The sequence below is a fragment of the Halichoerus grypus genome, chromosome 3, assembly GCF_964656455.1.
Source record: "Halichoerus grypus chromosome 3, mHalGry1.hap1.1, whole genome shotgun sequence".
Lineage (NCBI taxonomy): Eukaryota > Metazoa > Chordata > Mammalia > Carnivora > Phocidae > Halichoerus > Halichoerus grypus.
The window spans coordinates 69,289,487-69,308,922 of NC_135714.1; the positions used below are offsets into that span (position 1 = coordinate 69,289,487).

General features: G+C 35.4%; 1 protein-coding gene across 13 annotated transcripts in view; it reads right to left on the reverse strand.

The window, feature by feature from the left end:
- MAPK10 (mitogen-activated protein kinase 10) overlaps positions 1-19,436 on the reverse strand; it is a 318,671-nt gene that overhangs the window by 141,561 nt on the left and 157,674 nt on the right. For all 13 annotated transcript variants that reach the window (XM_078068890.1, XM_078068894.1, XM_078068897.1 and 10 more), the window contains one exon: positions 8,001-8,170. In XM_078068890.1, coding sequence (XP_077925016.1) covers positions 8,001-8,170 — 170 coding nt within the window. The remainder of the gene's footprint in view (positions 1-8,000; positions 8,171-19,436) is intronic.

Sequence of the window (19,436 nt, forward strand, 5' to 3'; positions counted from 1 at the left end):
TTGTTTAGTGTATATTTTTCTGGGGTCATTGTTACCCTGTTAGCATTTTGTTCTCTCATTCATCTGTTCTCCTCTGGACAAAATGACAAGATGGAAAAAATCACATCAAAAAAAGAATAGGAGCCAGTACTGACTGCCGGGGACCTAATCAATATGGAGATTAGTAAGATGTTGGAACTAGAGTTCAGAATGACAATTTTAAAGATACTAGCTGGGCTTGAAAAAAGCATGAACGTTACTAGAGAAACTCTTTCTGGAGAAATAAAAGAACTAAAATCTAACCAAGTCGAAATCCAAAAGGCTATTAATAACGTGCAATCAAAAATGGAGGCTCTAACCGCTAGTATAAAAGAGGCAGAAGAGAGAATTAGTGATATAGAGGACCAAATGATGGAAAATAAAGAAGCTGAGAAAAAGAGAAATAAACAACTACTGGATAACAAGGGCAGAATTCGAGAGATAAGTGATACCATGAGACGAAACAATATTAGAATAATTGGGATCCCAGAAGAAGAAAGAGAGAGAGGGGCAGAAGGTATATTGGAGCAAATTATAGCAGAGAACTTCCCTAATTTGGGGAAGGAAACAGGCATCAAAACCCAGGAGGCACAGAGAACCCCCCTCAAAATCAATAAAAATAGGTCAACACCCTGACATCTAATAGTAAAACTTACGAGTCTCAGAGACAAAGAGAAAATCCTGAAAGCAGCTCGGGACAAGATATCTGTAACCTACAATGGTAGAAACATTAGATTGGCAACAGACCTATCCACAGAGACCTGGCAGGCCAGAAAGGACTAGCGTATTATATTCAGAGCACTAAATGAGAAAAATATGCAGCCAAGAATACTATGTCCAGCTAGGCTGTCACTGAAAATATAAGAAGAGATAAAAAGCTTCCAGGACAAACAAAAACTAAAGGAATTTGCAAACACGAAACCAGCCCTACAAGAAATATTGAAAGGGGTCCTCTAAGCAAAGAGAGAGCCTGAAACCAACACAGACCAGAAAGGAACACAGACAATATACAGTAACAGTCACCTTACAGGCAATACAGTGGCACTAAATTCATATCTTTCAATAGTTACCCTCAATGTAAATGGGCTAAATGTCCCAGTCAAAAGACACAGGCTATCAGATTGGATAAAAAAACAAGACCCATTGATATGCTGTCTGCAAGAGACTCATTTTAGACCCAAAGACACCCCCAGATTGAAAGTGAGGGGGTGGAAAACCATTTACCATGCTAATGGACACCAAAAGAAAGCTGGGGTGGCAATCCTTATATCAGACAAATTAGATTTCAAACCAAAGACTATAATAATAGATGAGGAAGGACACTATATCCTACTTAAAGGGTCTAGCCAACAAGAAGATCTAACAATTGTAAATATCTATGCCCCTAACATGGGCCCGGCCAATTATATAAGCCAGTTAATAACAAAAGCAAAGAAACACATCGACAACAATATAATAATAGTAGGGGATTTTAACACCCCCCTCACTGAAATGGACAGATCATCTAAGCAAAAGATCAACAAGGAAATAAAGACTTTAAATGACACACTGGACCAAATGGACTTCACAGATATATTCAGAACATTCCATCCCAAAGCAACAGAATACACATTCTTCTCTAGTGCCCATGGAATATACTCCAGAATAGATCACATCCTAGGTCACAAATCAGGTCTCACCTGGTACCAAAAGATTGGGATCATTCCCTGCATATTTTCAGACCATAATGCTTTGAAACTAGAACTCAGTCATAAGAGGAAAGTCGGAAAGAACTCAAATACATGGAGGCTAAAGAGCATCCTAATAAAGAACAAATGGGTCAACCAGGAAATTAAAGAAGAATTTAAAAAATTCATGGAAACCAATGAAAAGGAAAACACAACTGTTCAAAATCTTTGGCATGCAGCAAAGGCAGTCCTAAGAGGAAAGTATATAGCAAAGAAGCCTTTCTCAAGAAACAAGAAAGGTCTCAAATACACAACCTACGGGCGCCTGGGTGGCTCAGTCGCTAAGCGTCTGCCTTCGGCTCAGATAATGATCCCAGAGTCCTGGGATCGAGCCCCACATCGGGCTCTCTGCTCAGCGGAAAGCCTGCTTCTCCCTCTCCCACTCCCCCTGCTTGTGTTCCCTCTCTCACTGTGTCTCTCTCTGTCAAATAAATCAATAAAATCTTTAAAGAAAAAAAATACACAACCTAACCCTACACCTAAAGGAGCTGGAGAAAGAACAGCAAATAAAGCCTAAACCCAGCAGGAGAAGAGAAGTAATAAAGATCAGAGCAGAAATCAATAAAATAGAAACCAAAAGAACAGTAGAACAGATCAATGAAACTAGGACCTGGTTCTTTGAAAGAATTAATAAGATTGATAAACCCCTGGCCAGCCTTATCAAAAAGAAAAGAGAAAGGACCCAAATAAATAAAATCATGAATGAAAGAAGAGAGATCACAACCAACACCAAAGAAATACAAACAATTATAAGAACATATTATGAGCAACTCTATGCCAGCAAATTAGATAATCTGGAAGAAATGGATGCATTCCTAGAGATGTATCAACTACCAAAACTGAACCAGGAAGAAATAGAAAACCTGAACAGACCTAGAACCACTAAGGAAATTGAGGCAGTTATCAAAAATCTCCCAAAAAACAAAACCCCAGGGCCAGATGGCTTCTCAGGGGAATTCTACCAAACATTTAAAGAAGAATTAATACCTATTCTTCTGAAACTGTTCCAAAAAATAGAAATATGGAAGGAAAACTTCCAAACTCGTTTTATGAGGCCACCATGACCTTGATCCCAAAACCAGACAAAGACCCCATCAAAAAGGAGAATTACAGACCAATATCCTTGAGGAACATGGATGCAAAAATTCTCACCAAAATACTAGCCAATAGGATCCAATAGTACATTAAAAGGATTATTCACCATGACCAAGTGGGATTTATCCCTGGGCTCCAGTGTTCAACAGCCGCAAATCAATCAATGTGATACAATACGTTAATAAAAGAAAGAACAGGAACCATATGATCCTCTCAATAGATGCAGAAAAAGCATTTGACAAAGTAGAGCATCGTTTCTTGATCAAAACTCTTCAGAGTATAGAGATACAGGGTACATACCTCAATATCATAAAAGCCATCTATGAAAAACTCACAGCGAATATCATTCTCAATGGGGAAAAATTGAGAGCTTTCCCCCTAAGGTCAGGAACACGGCAGGGATGTCCTCTATCACCACTGCTATTCAACATAGTATTAGAAGTCCTAGCCACAGCAATCAGACAACAAAAAGAAATCAAAGGCATCCAAATCGGCAAAGAAGAAGTCAAACTCTCACTGTTTGCAGATGATATGATACTTTATGTGGAAAACCCAAAAGACTCCACCCCAAAACTGCTAGAACTCATACAGGAATTCAGTAAAGTGGCAGGATATAAAATCAATGCATAGAAGTCAGTGGCATTCCTATACACCAACAACAAGACAGAAGACAGAGAAATTAAGGAGTCAATCCCTTTTACAATTGCACCCAAAACCATAAGATACCTAGGAATAAATCTAACCAAAGAGGCAAAGAATCTGTACTCAGAAAACTATAAAATACTCATGAAAGAAATTGAGGAAGACACAAAGAAATGGAAAAACGTTCTATGCTCATGGATTGGAAGAACAAATATCGTGAAGATGTCAATGCTACCTAGAGCAATCTACACATTTGATGCAATCCCTATCAAAATACCACCCACTTTTTTCAAAGAAATGGAACAAATAATCCTAAAATTTGTATGGAACCAGAAAAGACCCCAAATAGCCAGAGGAATGTTGAACAAGAAAAGCAAAGCTGGTGGCATCACAATTCCAGACTTCAAGCTCTATTACAAAGCTGTCATCATCAAGACAGTATGGTACTGGCACAAAGACAGACACATAGATCAATGGAACAGAATACAGAGCCCAGAAATGGACCCTCAACTGTATGGTCAACTAATCTTCGACAAAGCAGGAAAGAATGTCCCATGGAAAAAAGAGAGTCTCTTCACCAAATGGTGTTGGGAAAATTGGACAGCCACATGCAGAAGAATGAAACTGGACCATTTCCTTACACCACACAAAAATAGACTCAAAATGGTTGAAAGACCTAAATGTGAGACAGGAGTCCATCAAAATCCTAAAAGAGAACACAGGCAGCAACCTCTTTGACCTCAGTCGCAGCAACTTCTTCCTAGAAACATCGCCAAAGGCAAGGGAAGCAAGGGCAAAATGAACTATTGGGACTTCATCAAGATAAAAAGCTTTGCACAGCAAAAGAAACAGTCAACAAAACCAAAAGACAACCGACAGAATGGGAGAAGATATTTGCAAATGACATGTCAGATAAAGGGCTAGTATCCAAAATCTATAAAGAACTTATCAAACTCAACACCCAAAGAACAAATGATCCAATCAAGAAATGGGCAGAAGACATGAACAAACATTTCTCCAAAGAAGACATCCAAATGGCCAACAGACACATGAAAAAGTGCTCAACATTGCTCGGCATCAGGGAAATCCAAATCAAAACCTCAATGAGATACCACCTCACACCAGTCAGAATGGCTAAAATTAACAAGTCAGGAAATGACAGATGTTGGCAGGGATGTGGAGAAAGGGGAACCCTCGTACACTGTTGGTGGGAATGCAAGCTGGTGCAGCCACTCTGGAAAACAGTATGGAGGTTCCTCAAAAAGTCGAAAATAGAGCTATCATACGACCCAGCAATTGCACTACTGGGTATTTACCCCAAAGATACAAATATAGGAACCAAAGGGGTACGTACACCCCGATGTTTATAGCAGCAATATCCACCAATAGCCAAGCTGTGGAAATAGCCCAGATGTCCATCAACAGATGAATGGATAAAGAAGATGTGGTATACATATACAATGGAATATTATGCAGCCATCAAAGGGAATGAAATCTTGCCATTTGCAACAATGTGGATGGAACTGGAGGGTATTATGCTGAGTGAAATAAGCCAAACAGAGAAAGACATGTATCACATGACCTCACTGATATGAGGAATTCCTAATCTCAGGAAACAAACTGAGGGTTGCTGGAGTGGAGGGGGATGGGAGGGATGGGGTGGCTGGGTGATGGACATTGGGGAGGGTATGTGCTATGGTGAGCACTGTGAATTGTGCAAGACTGTTGAATCACAGAACTGCACCTCTGAAACAAATAATACATTATATGTTAAAAAAAAAGAAGAAGAAAATAGCAGGAGGGGAAGAATGAAGGGGGGGAAATCAGAGGGGGAGATGAACCATGAGAGACTATGGACTCTGAGAAACAAACTGAGGGTTCTAGGGGGGTGGGGGGATGGGTTAGCCTGGTGATGGGTATTAAAGAGGGCACGTTCTGCATGGAGCACTGGGTGTTATACGCAAACAATGAATCATGGAACACTACGTCAAAAACTAATGATGTAATGTATGGTGATTAACATAACATAATAACAAAAAAAACGATGTAATGTGTGGTAATTAACATAAATAATAAAGTTTTTTAAAAAACAGTTATGAAAATGAAGTGAACCTTTAAAATTTATATCCACACAAAAACTTGTACATGGATATTGAAAGCATCAAGATATTTATTTATAATTACTAAAACCTGGAATGAACCAAAATGTCCTAAAGTAGGTGAATGGATAAACTGTGGCATTACTAGACAATGAAATATTCAGTGATAAAAAGTAATGAGCTATCAGTCTATGAAAAGACGTGCAAGAACCTGAAGTGCATATTACTAAGTGAAAAAAGCCAACTAAAAAGGCTACATTATATTCCAACAATATAGCATACTGGAAAAGGCAAATCTATGGAAACAATAATGGGGCACCTGGGTGGCTCAGTCAGTTAAGTGTCTGCCTTGAGCTTGGGTCATGATCTCCACATCCTGGAATGGAGTCCTGCCTCAGGCTCCCTGGTGAGCAAGAAGTCTGCTTCTCCCTCTCCCTCTGCTCCTCCCCACTGCTCTTGTTCTCTCTCCCCACCCCCTCTCATAAATAAATAAATAAATAAATAAATAAATAAATAAATAAATAAAAGTAATCTTTAAAATCTATGGAAACAGTAAAAAGATCAATGGTTGCCAGAATTTGGGAGTAAGAGGAGGGATGAACATGTGGAGTATAGAGGATTTTTAGGGCAGTGGAAATACTCTGTATGATACTATAATAATGGATACATATCATCTTAACATTTGTCTAAACCCACAGAAAGTACAACACCAAGAATAAATCGTAAGGTAAACTCTGGGCTTTGGTAATTATGATGTATCAATGTAGGTTCATCATTTATAATAAATGTACCACTTCTGTGGGGGATGTTGATGATGGGGGAGGCTATGCATGTGTGGAGGTAGGAGGAATATAGAGGAATACGGAAAATCTCTGTACCTTCCTCTCAATATTGCTGTGAACCATTTTGCTCTAAAAAAAACTCTTAGAAAAATAAAAAATGAAATGAACCAGATTTTAAACTTTTTTATGAAATATAAAATGAAAGTTTAAAAAAATAATGAGCACTACTACTACCACATTGCTATCATCAAAATTACATTGTATCAAATGAGTGAAAAAAAGTTGTAAATAAAATGTTTTTAAATAATGTTTATTTCACCTTTAGCTCATCCTTTAAAAGTGTTCGTGTTTCTAAATGGACATTACTAATGTAGCAGTAATTTATATAATAAATAAATATATTGAACTAAGTAAATATCTTCTATAAGTAAATATACATATTTATGGTGCATGTGCTAAATTTTCACTTATAGGTATGAATCATCAAGTTGAAAATTATTATGCTAATAAGTTCATACTAAATACATTTGGTGGTTACACTGCAAGTTAAAACTACATAAAATAAATGCTTATCAATTTGATATCATCACTTTTGCAAGAATTTTATGACAGGTAATCAGGTTTTGATTTGTCATCATTTCAAATTGCCACTCAAAAATGTCATAAAATAATGGTTACTAACGGAGCCCAGATTCTATCTTTCCATTTTGGAAACATACAACAGACATTTTTAAATACCACTTTTTCTAATAGGTAACTGAATTTTAAATATTGATCTTTAAAAGTGACAGGAACATTTGAGATATCATTTATACTTCCTTAGAGTGCAGGGAATTCTATTTGCTTGTTATCTTAACACATATCCCCTCATTTCTTGCTGTGAAAACATCCAAATACAATTTCTAAATGTATTAGCAACAGCTAGAAAACCTCTGGTTTTGTTTCTCCATGGTTGTTGTGTAATGGACATTTTTGGTGAGTAGAAAGACTAGTCACCAGCAAAAGTTGTACATATTTTTAGTAAATGGGTAATGAATTACAAATAATGCTCAAAATTTTATTTTTCTTTGATAGAAAGTATTCTTCCCATCTCAAATCATTCTATTTATTTATGTTTGTGTGTGTGTTTGTGGCTAGTTGACATACACAGCATTATTCCTTTTAAAAATACAAGTGAAATAAGTCAGAGAAAGATAAATACCATATGATTCTACTCACATGTGGAATCTAAAAAGCAAAACAAAGAGACAAACAACCAAAAACCAGATTCTTAAATACAGAGAACAAACTGGTAGTTGTCAGAGGGGAGAGGTGGGTGGGGGGAATGGGTGAAATAGATAAAGGGGATTAAAAGTACAGTTATAAAATAAAGAAGTCACAGAGATGAAAAGTACAACATAGGAAATAGGGTGAATAGATTGTAGTAACAATGTATGTAGTACATTGTATGTAGTAACAATTGGTGACAGATGGTAACTACACTTATCACGGTGAGCAGAGTAATGTACAGAATTGTTGAATATGTTGTAGACCTGAAACTAATAAAACACTGTATGCTAATTATACTTCAATAAATAAATAAATAAATAAATATATATATATATATATATATATATATATATATATATTCCACTTACCAAACTATTCCCTGAGCCCCAGAGCCAATAGGCTTCAAATTCTGGTAGCGCTTGAGAACTGTGAAGGTTGAGTCTCCGACTTCCACACTATAGAATTGGTTGTCAACTTTGCTTTTGCTCATGTTGTAATGTTTGGCAATATATGACACATCCACTTGTTTATCGAATCCCTGCAAAAAGAACAACAAAAACATGAGAAAGCGAACAACCAGAATGATAGCAAGATATAGAAAAGCCTGTTCTTTTAATGATTACTAATTCATAGTCATCTATCATCATTATATAAATGTATTTCATATAAAAAAGTATGTATTAATCCATGTAAGATAATCTAGAGTAAAAGAACTCAGAAAAATACATAGAAAAATTTGTTTTCAGTATTAAAACTATTAATAATAAAATAACCTTACATTAGATCTACATAATCTTTTCTGAAATGTTTCATTAAAACCATTTAATTATTTATGAAGCAAATATCTACCAAACATACTGGACCCATTGACTATGCTAGAAACTTCAGAGGTGATTCCTGATCATCCATTATAACAGCCAAATGAGAAAGGATAAGAGATTTTATTTATATCCCTTTCTCAGAAAGAAATGAGATACAAAATAATGTGTAGTTTTAATTTTTAATTAGGTAAATTTGAATTAAATAGTGTTGACTTCATTTGTTCTCAATAATACCAAAAATGGTAGTATCTTACATTAAACATTGAACAATTTTAGCCCAAATTAATATTATTCTAAAATGCCACATGACATCTTTTCATTCTTTGCAAGCTTAGATTTAAATATCTTGATTGTGTATCTTTTATATTTAAGAGAAGTTCTTCTACCTATTATATTTAGCAATTGAAGAATCTGTCCTTAAAATTTTGAATCATGATTTATGAATATATGTAATGTAAATATCCATTATCCATGATTATACACACAAATAAACTTATATCGCATTTTGTGACATTAAATAGTTTCAACTCTCTAGCTAGAAAGGACCTTATAGAATATTGTCTAGCCTGTTTCTTGTGGCACACCCCGGTGGATGCCTACCCAATAGTCATTCCCTCTCCTTTTTGCTAATTTTGCTCAGGTTTTGAGCATTCTCATGTTCTGTGGGTTCATTCCCAATCCCAAAAATTGAAAATGGAATAGTCTAAATCAATGGTTCTCTTTAGAAGTGGCACTAACTCTTCCTAGACATCTGGGAGATTTGTGGGCATGTTTTGGTATACCATATGGTAGGAGATGTGGCTTGTATTTAGTTGGCTTATCAAACAATGCTGGTTGTCCTGCAATGAGTGGGACATTCATGAATAATTTCTTACACAATGAATAATTTCTTACATAACTCACGACTTTTGAGTTATGCCAAAGCTTTAATTAGTAAACAAAAGAAAACAAAAACCCTGCCTTTAGTGTTCTGAGTCCAGAATCTAAACTAAAGGATCTTTGTATGGTTTTAATACACATTGACTTCTGAAAATCTGATTCTCACATAATTTGAAAGAAGATTTAGACCTCCTTTGGCTCTGAACCTCTGGTTGGTCATAAAACCACTGTCCTTAGAAATTTTTGGCATTTCATTTCTAAATAATAATAATTAAAAAAAAAACTGAAATAGAAGTACAAACTAATTTGTCCCTACATGCTCTTGGAAAGGGAACCAGGCAGCACCAAGTAATACAAACAAGGAGAGTATAGTGGGTACTATATGGATGTGAGTGGCAAAACCTATGAATCTAGTGCAAGGACCTTATGACAGACTTAAAGCAGAATGCACATGACCGGCACCAGCCTATGACTAGAAGACTTATGGTGGCAGCAATCTAGTACAAATATACACAGACCTCAAAGAACAGAATGGACTAAAGATGAGGAATATAGGTTGTTTGGACAGAAGACTGAAAACTCAGGTAATTTATGAGTACAATAAGGAGAGGTCTGAAATCCAGGAGATAGTCAGAAAGCATGGAACAGGAAATTAAACAAGATTATCAAAAAACAGGATTGGGGTGCCTGGATGGCACAGTCGGTTGAGCATTGGATTCTTGGTTTCTGCTGAGGTCGTGATCTCAGGGTAGAGAGATTGAGCCCCACCTAGGGCTCCAAGCTCAATGGAGTCCATTTCAGACTCCCTCGGCCCTTCCCCCACCATGCACATGCTCTCTTTCTCTCTCTCAAAATAAAATATATAATCTTAAAAAACAAACAAACAAACAAACAAAAACACAAAAAAACAGGGCATCGTAAATCTATTCGGGGAGACTATAACAGGATTTAGAATTTAAACAATGAGTGTGGACTACAGCAGAAACAAGAACATTAGTATTTAAACAATCCTTGATTTCAAGCACAGAATCAGGAACTTCTCTCCATGCCACAGTCCATTTCTACTCTAGGTTTTTTTGGTGTATCAGCAGACTAACCTTATTAAAAAGTCCTTTTTTTCTTCTTCCTAACTTTGAAAGGTAAAAAAGTAACTGAAAAATTTAATAAATATAAAAACAACAAACAAACAAAAGTAACTGGAGCTAGACTACCAATGAATTCATTGCCAAGGTTAATTTGGTATGGATGAAGTGCCTGACTTCATTTGCCGTGTTCTAATCCTTTTTTACATCCCTTAATGTTCTCATTTCTGACCACCCACAAAATTCTTAGCACACACTAGCTTAATCAAACCTACATAATCCACTTCTCGTTCCCCCACTTATTCTCTTCACCTCTGAAATGCCACCTGTTCCAACTGCATATACATACCAAGTATATGTGATATTTTATGTTCCAGACCCCTGACTTCATGCTGTATCTTGGTACCACCCTACTCCTTCAGACTTGCCTGTGGCTTTTCTAGCTGTGGTCTCAGTCTTCATATTATACTTGAATCTACTAGGCTGGCCCTCCTCTTCCAACATTTTAATGTATATTCAGAGAAATCAAGGGAATTTAACAATTCACGCAACCTCTTTTTCAGACTAACCCTAAGAGATATTCTACTCAACATTTACAATCATTTAATCTAACAAATACTGATAATATACATATTATGTGCCAGATGCTGGGTTTGGCACTGGAGATACAACAAAAAGATAAGGTCTCTGTCTAGATGGGGGCAGTCAAGTAAACAAGTAGTTAAAATATGGATGATATATTCTATAGTAGAATAAAGAAAAGGTGCTGGAAGCAAAAAAGAATAGCAACTAATTGCTTACATTCATTCATTTTAAATTAATTCATTTACTATGTATAAAACAACTACTAGATGCCAACCGACAGGTATAAAATTGGTAATGTTTGAGAGGAGGCTTGATCAGTGTTTTCTCTGGCTAACAGTATCCCTGGACCTCCCCTCTAATTGGTTCTCGAGTGTAAATGTACACCTGGAGCACCTGAGGAGTTTGACAAAAGGCAAATCATTATCACACCACCCTGGAGATTAGGATTTAGGCCATCATCATAGGTCCTGATGATCTGAAGATTACTAGGCAATCCAGGTAATTCTGACTTGAGGATTTGAGAATCTGACTTTGAGAAACTTTGAGAAAGCATTAAAGCAGTCATTCTCATGGTGTGCTTCCTGGAGCATCAGCATCAGCATCACCAGGAAACCTGTTAGAAATGCAGATGCTCACTCCCATCCCATACCTATTGAATCAGGAACTCTGTGGGCAAGGACAACAATCTGTTTCAATAAGCCCTCTAAGTATGCTGATGCGTGTTGAGAACCGTACCCTAGAGGGGAAGGATCACCTGAAGACTGTGAAATGGAACTTACACCTCTGCCTGACATATTTGAAAAGTAAAATGATTATTTCTGCAAATACATCAGGAACACATTTTGTGTCTTTATGGATTGCCAAATTCCATTGGTCATGGCACACCCAAAGTGGAAACCAGAGTCCTAGTTAGGATAAGGATTACCCCTCACCTCAGATTCAAGTATTTGAAAGAGCCCCACTGCCCCAGACTCAAGGACTTACAAAGTCTCGGTATTGAGACAGGTTAACAGTTGGCCAAGTGCTTTAATGGAGTAAGTGTATCAATGCATCTCAGCAATTGTGCACACTGCTGAGCAGTGCCCAGTAATTTTTGTCAGTGCATATCTATAACAGAACTTTTCATACAATTGGGGGGGAAGCTATATATATGGACTTGGTAGTTTGATAGAAATGGTTAAAACAATCATGGAGTTTATACCAGCAGGAAACTTTCAGTAAGAGGAGAATTCCCAGTCAAAAAGTAACAAATAAAAAAACTATTCAAATAAAATATCTAATGACTTGACACATTTTCTAAAATAAAAATTACTTAGTGATCTTTTATCTCCATTTTAAAGCATATAATTTCTCACAATAACATTGAAATTATCATTATAAAGTTTGCAAATTCACACATACATACACACACACACACACACACACACAAATTTCTCTTCAAGTATCCTCTTTATACCTAGCTTTGAATAAAACTTTATGTAAAATCTAAAAGTTAGAAAACACATCCTTGATAGTACCTCACATAATTGGGAAAAGGCTATTTTATTTTATTTTTTTTTTACTTATTTATTTTTGAGAGAGAGAGAGAGGGAGAGAGCATGAGTGGGGCGGGGAGAGGCAGAGGGAGAGGGAGAGAGAGAATTCCAAGCAGTATCCACGCCTAGCGTGGAGCCCGATGTGGGGCTTGATCTTATGACCCTGAGATCATGACCTGAGGCAAAATCAAGAGCTGGATGCTTAACTGACTGAGCCACCCAGGTGCCCCATGGGAAAAGGCTATTTTAATCATTAAACAGTAAGACACAGAGAAAATAGCACTGGAAATTTTCTTGGATTGATGTTGTAACCAAAAATTTGATAGCAAATATGTTGTGTTGAAAAGCTTCCCCCAGATCTCATCTGTGCCCCAAGCTTACAAATCCAAACTGAATTTCAAAAAGCTCAAGACATATTTAATATAGCATATTTTATCCTCAATTTCCATGTAGTCTACCTTGTTATGATTATAAAGTTCAAATATAAACTTTTCCCTATAAAATGTTCCTATGAAAGTATGCCATTAAGTATACGATAAAAAAGGGCACCTGGGTGGCTCAGTCATTAAGCGTCTGCCTTCGGCTCAAGTCATAATCCCAGGGTCCTGGGATCGAGCCCCACATCGGGCTCCTTGCTCTGCGGGAAGCCTGCTTCTCCCTCTCCCACTCCCCCTGCTTGTGTTCCCTCTCTCCCTGTGTCTCTCTCTGTCAAATAAATAAATAAAATCTTTAAAAAAAAAAAAGTATACTATAAAAAAATTATCAATGCTAAAAAGATTTTTCTCCAGTTATATGTTTTAGCATATTTTTAGTTTAGGTCACAGAATTGATGAGCTGAACCCAAAAAGGGAAGAACCAAACTTTCACATTGGGAGGGCATGACTGGCCAATAGAGTGAGGTAGAGATTCTGAAGTGTTAAAATGGATCAGAACTACCTGAGGAGCTCGTAAAAAAATAGATTGCTGAGCCCCACTGAAAAGTTTCTGATTCAACAGGACTAGGGTAAGGCCAAGAGTTCATATTTCTAACAAGTTCTACACTTAGAGAACCATTATTTTAGAAAATAGTAGATGTAAGAGACAGGAGACATCACCATTTAAAGAGAGCTAGTTGGAGAGGCAAAAACTGGAAACAGTGCAAGTCAAAACAAGTAAACAAAAGATGTGGAATTGAGAATTTCACAGTGGCCCTCTTTGGTATCAGCACCTCATTAGCTGGCCCAGACGTCATATTCCCAGGGGAGTGTTTCCCCTCTCATAGATATAATATAGTATCCAACTAACGTTCTCTCAATTAGCTCATGAAAATAAACATTCCATCATCAATTTATATTGAATTTATACTAAAACCCAAAGGTATCCATAAATGCTCACCAAAATGGAAAGTCTCTTTCCAGAGAAGAAATTATGTTAATTATAAATAAGTAATATTATATTAAAAAATTATAAATCACCACAGTGGTAACTTATGAAAATCAATATGGTTCAAAATAATTATAAGTTTGTAACAGTCTATTCCATTATTGATTCACATTATTTTTTAAAATAACTCATTCCTCCACTGAATATTAATCTCGTGTTTAAATGAATCAATAATTATTTCTATGTGGATATAAGAGAATTTTTTTATGCAAAAATTCAAAACAAACCAATTTCCTCCCTGTCCCCCATCTGCCAAAAAGTTTTAAAGCTAAATTAAAAGAAGCCATTATTGCTGCTGGCAGCTTGGTAGACAGTTTGTTAGACAGGAAGTCTGAATATAATCTGTTCTGGGAAAAGACTTCATGTTCTGCAGACCGGTAAGAAAGGGCTTTGTGTGATGAGTCCCCATCACCAGTTAGCTGCTAGCCTATAGCTATGGAATTTCGAGAAGAAAAACATCCTACATTATTGATCTTATCCTGTAGGTGTCCAAAACCTTGATTGCATTATTCTCAAATTTAATAAGCTATACGCCACAAGTACTCCCTCTCCATTTTCATTTGTGCATGACTGTCCTATGTTACTGCTAGTTAGTCCCTGAGCAGGAGACATTAAGGTTTAGAAATTTTTAGAGGTTAAGCTTCCTTAGTTACTCTTGAATGAAATAGCTGAAAATAGCACCAAGCCTGGATTAGTTCTGTACTTAACAGCTGTAAAACCTTGAGCAAGTCGTTTTATTCTTTCATTCATTATTTATATTCTGATTTGTGCAGAACACCATCAAAGATACGGGAACAATAAAACCATTAAATCCAGGTTTAGGAACAGATCTCAAATAAAGCAGGCTGGGAGATGACAGTTTTACCAGAAGGCTTAAGTTATGAATATCTATTGCCTTGAGCACAAAACAGTGTCATTCTTCCAAGATGAAAGAAAAAAATAATGACAACAACAACAAAACACAATGAGTGGCAAGTTTTGATACATTAATCTCATAGAATATATCATACCAGTTCACAGGAAAGATAAAATTTCTCTAGCACTTAACTTCAGGAAGAATATATTCAATAGTTCTTTATATAATAAATCTGGGAATCAAACATCAGGCAGTAGGTATAATATTTTTAATCAAAGACATAAAAATATATTTCATATGATTTATATGACATCAGCTCTCAATAATTCAAGGGGAAAAAGAAAGGTGAAGCAGTCTTAATTGTTTACTTACTAAAGGTGAACTTTGTATTCTGTTAAATACTGTATTTAACACTGACTACAGGTGAGGAAAGTGGCATACAGAGCTGTTAACTGGCTCACAGTCTTGGAACCATTAATTAGTGATGTCAATTAATATAAATTGAAGTTTATTCAACTCCAAAACATGTGCTTTTTTTTTTTTACTAAACCATTCACTAGGTCAGCTAAAGTCATTTAGAACAATAATATGGTTTTCTTACGATAAGGTGAGCTATAGGAATAGGGCTTAGAAAAAGCAAGAGAAATGAATTAATAGAATCCCCTTCTCTTACATTTATCAATTGACACAGCCCAGAGTTTGAACTTAACTGAACATTACGTAATTCAGGGTTGAAGTAGACAGTGTTGGTGAGGGAAAGCTGGACTTTCAGAACAGTCTAGAAATTCAAAGGGTCTGATTTCATTCATTTGTTAAATATATACTGATCACCTACTGTATGCCAGGCACTATTGAAGATGCTATGGATATAACATTGATCTATCTCAATAGGATAGCCAAGATAAATTCGCTACAAAATGCATCTCCAGAAAATAAACTGGTCAATCTGTTGGATATTATTTTAGTATTGTCATTTGGATACTGAAAAGTATCTGCCAAAAGTGATGATTGTGCTTTTGGCACAAATGATATTGAGCTATTCATTCTCATAGTTATGACCAGCATATTGATTTGCTTCATGATGCTACTCCAAGACTGTCATAGAAAGTCAGCAGAAACCATGCCTCCTATTCCATTTGTTATGGCAAAAAGGCATATGTTCAACCCATTTTAAATCTGACTCAAATTATTTACATGTGAGTTTTAAAGGAGGAGATTTAAGACAACAATACTTAAGGATATTTAGGACTCAATTTTGTTCTGTCAAGAGCATATTTTCTCCATTCTGTTTCTTAAAGCATTACTCCCTAAGGAGGATTACGTCCTGAAATGTATATGACTTTTATATTGGTTGCCCAGAGGTGGATACTCTGTGGAATCAATGGCTTCTAACAAATCAATAATGAAGTAAAACTTTAAGACTTAAATTATGTTTAACCATTATTTTCAATGACGTGAGAAAGCACATAGCAGTAATCAATAAATAGAGCCGGCCTGGCTTCTGCCTCCTGTTACTTCCATGCGAAGGAAGAAAACCAGTGCTGCTTCAATGCCTACTAGGCACCAAGCTAGTATTAGGACCAGACACTGTTCTGGGTTATCATAAATCATTTCACGTAAGACTTCATATTCTCATTTTGCAATTGAGAAATCCTAGACTGAGAACTTCAGTAAAGGGCAAAAATACAGCTTTTGTCTAAGAATCCTGACTGTAAGGTCTTGGTTAAGCTTTTTACAGTCTTACACTCAGTGTACTTATTTATGGAATTATAGCAATAATCTACTTCTTTTCATTAGTGAGAAGGTTAAATGAGAGAATCTATGTAAAGCTCTCAGTGTGGTATAAGCTTATAAAAAAAAAACCCTCAACAAAGTTTATTATTATTATTACTACTACTATAATTATTATTACTGAGAAGTTAGATGACATTTAAAGACACATAGCTAATTAGCAGTTTAAGAATGTTTTTAACAAAAAGCTGGCTTGAACTGTAGTGCCATCCCAAGACACTATGATATTGCTATACAGTTAATGTAGAACCAATGAGGTTCAGAATAGTCAGGTGATAAAATATTTTTCTATATTTTCGTTTGTGGCAAAAACCATATTTCATGAATATTCACGTACTCCACTACATTTCCCAGCCTTCCCCTGCGGTTCTGTTAGGGCCACGTGACGAGTTCTGGCCCATGAACCACAGTAGAAATGCCAGGTAGTTAGCTAAATGTAGGGGCTTTTAGGGAATGTGCCATCATAATCCATCTCTTTCCACACTCTGGTGTCTTAGTTGGCACAGCATAAGATGGCAGAAACCAAAATTCCTGAGTCACCCTCGCTAACCTGTACTAGAGTTTGTATAAGAAGAAATAAACCTTTGCTCTGATAAGTCACTGAGACTTAAGGTCTATCTATTACTGCGGTATGTTTTTCATTCAACAAATATTGGTCTTACAATTGTGTCAGGCAATGTTCCAGGCACCAAGAATAGAAAGTTCCTGCCCTCAAAGAGCTTAATATTAAATTCTTCCTTATAGGATCAAACTTGGAATGCTGACTTCATTATCACAATGATCTAACCTACTAAACTAATAACACTGAAGTCTATATTTCTTATTTACCTATTTCCAGTTTGTCTACAATAAAGAAAAAAGATGTCTAAAACAGACAATAATAAGTGATATTATAGAATTAAGACAGGAAAAATTTTCCAGGTTAATAAATAATAGTTCATTTTTAAAGAAATTCTTTCTCAGGGTAGGAGTAAGAAGTTATATTCCCTCATGAGGAGAATAAAAAGTCATTTAGGAATCAAAATGTTTACAAGTTATCTAAATTTCACTGACTTATCAAAGATAGAGTTTATCAAATGATATATTTTAAAATGGACACTAGAACCCTGTTTTCATATATACAACAAAGAGCAGTATTCTTTTTTTCTTTTATCTTTTCTTAAAATTTAAATTCAATTAATTAACATATAATGTGTTATTTGTTTCAGGTGTATAGATAGGTCTGTGATTCATTAGTCTTATATAATACCCAGTACAATACCAGTTCTTAAATCAAATGATATTATGATTCTCTCATTGCACAATTACAAAGAGATCTAATCTAATCAGTACCTAAGTTTAGTAGTTCCGTGTTCTACAAAGTCTGGGTTTTCATCTCTTTGAATATGCACTTTTGTAACTGTCTTAACCTTTTTTGGAATGAGTTAGAGATGTATAGAATATATACAAACCAAATAAATATTCACATTTAGAGAAGATGAACAAAAGAAGAGTTGAATGACACATTCCAGATTAGAAGTGGTTTTAGAACTCATGATCTAAATTGACATTATTCTTCTTAACCTACTGAAAAATTCAGTCTTTGTTTATCATGCACCCCAACTTCAGATAATACCTGTACTGAAAAGCAAAATTATCACTTAATGCATTTTCCAAAATCTCACATAGAATTAAAATAGTGCATTTAAGGAATTAGTTGATTACTTAACAACACTATATAGATCAAAATAGAATCCACACATTGATGCTTTTCTTGCAGAGCATGATTTACCATGCACTGAAAACCACAGATAATTCTGTGATATTTTATACCACAAATATTTTTAAAGATGTAGGTAATAACTTCATTTAATTTGATTAATACCTCAACCATAATTGAATTTATTATACTAAGCTACATTTATATTTAGGTTAAGATCATTCAACAAGAAGTCAAGTTCAACCTTTTTTGTGCCTCAAGCAAACCAAACACATACCCACAATCAACCAATACAGGAAAGTTCATCATTATAGAACCAAATCTTAGGACCTTTACGTTTTTTTTATTAATCTTTGTATCATAACTGAATCGATTCATTAACTGAAATATTTAATAAATCATTAGAAAAAAAACCTGCCCAAGGTATAAGACACAAATATAACATTAAATTTACTCTTTTGAAATTTGTTGTAGCCATTGTCACGTGTGGGCATATGGAGAAAAACTATTATCAAACATTATAAAACATTCATTCATAAAAATAGGGTAGTTAGTTATCCTGATAGTATAGCTATCTTAGTGATTTCTTTCATAACTCAAGATGTACCATGTTTTTACAGTAATGTTTGCTATGTCTTTAATAATTTACCCATGGACAGTCCATGCACTAAAGCATATATGTTGAGATTTTTTTTAAATGTATGCAAAATTAAATGCAATGTATAAAAGCAAGTATAGAAGAAAGTCAGAGTTGGGCTTCCTCGAATAACACACAGGAGACAAAACCCTTTAAAAGGAGAAACTAAGGTAAAAATTTTCTTTCCCTGTTACATGAAAAACTAAAATAATAAAGGAAAGGTTTATCAGTTAATATCTCAAAATCATAGCCATTCATTTACAAAATACCAAGAATTTCAAATATATCAATGCTTAATCTACTGATTCCCTTAAGCCATATTTATAGGAAGTCAGTGTCTAAGTTGGTATTTTGAGGTGGCAGAAAATCTCTCCCTAAAACTAAAATATACAAATAATGCCATTTATTTCACAGGCCACCAAAAATTGTTTTCAGTTTTCCTTTTAGATTACACAGGTTTTCCTTTGCCTTGCCCCATCAAAATATCTTTTCCTTTG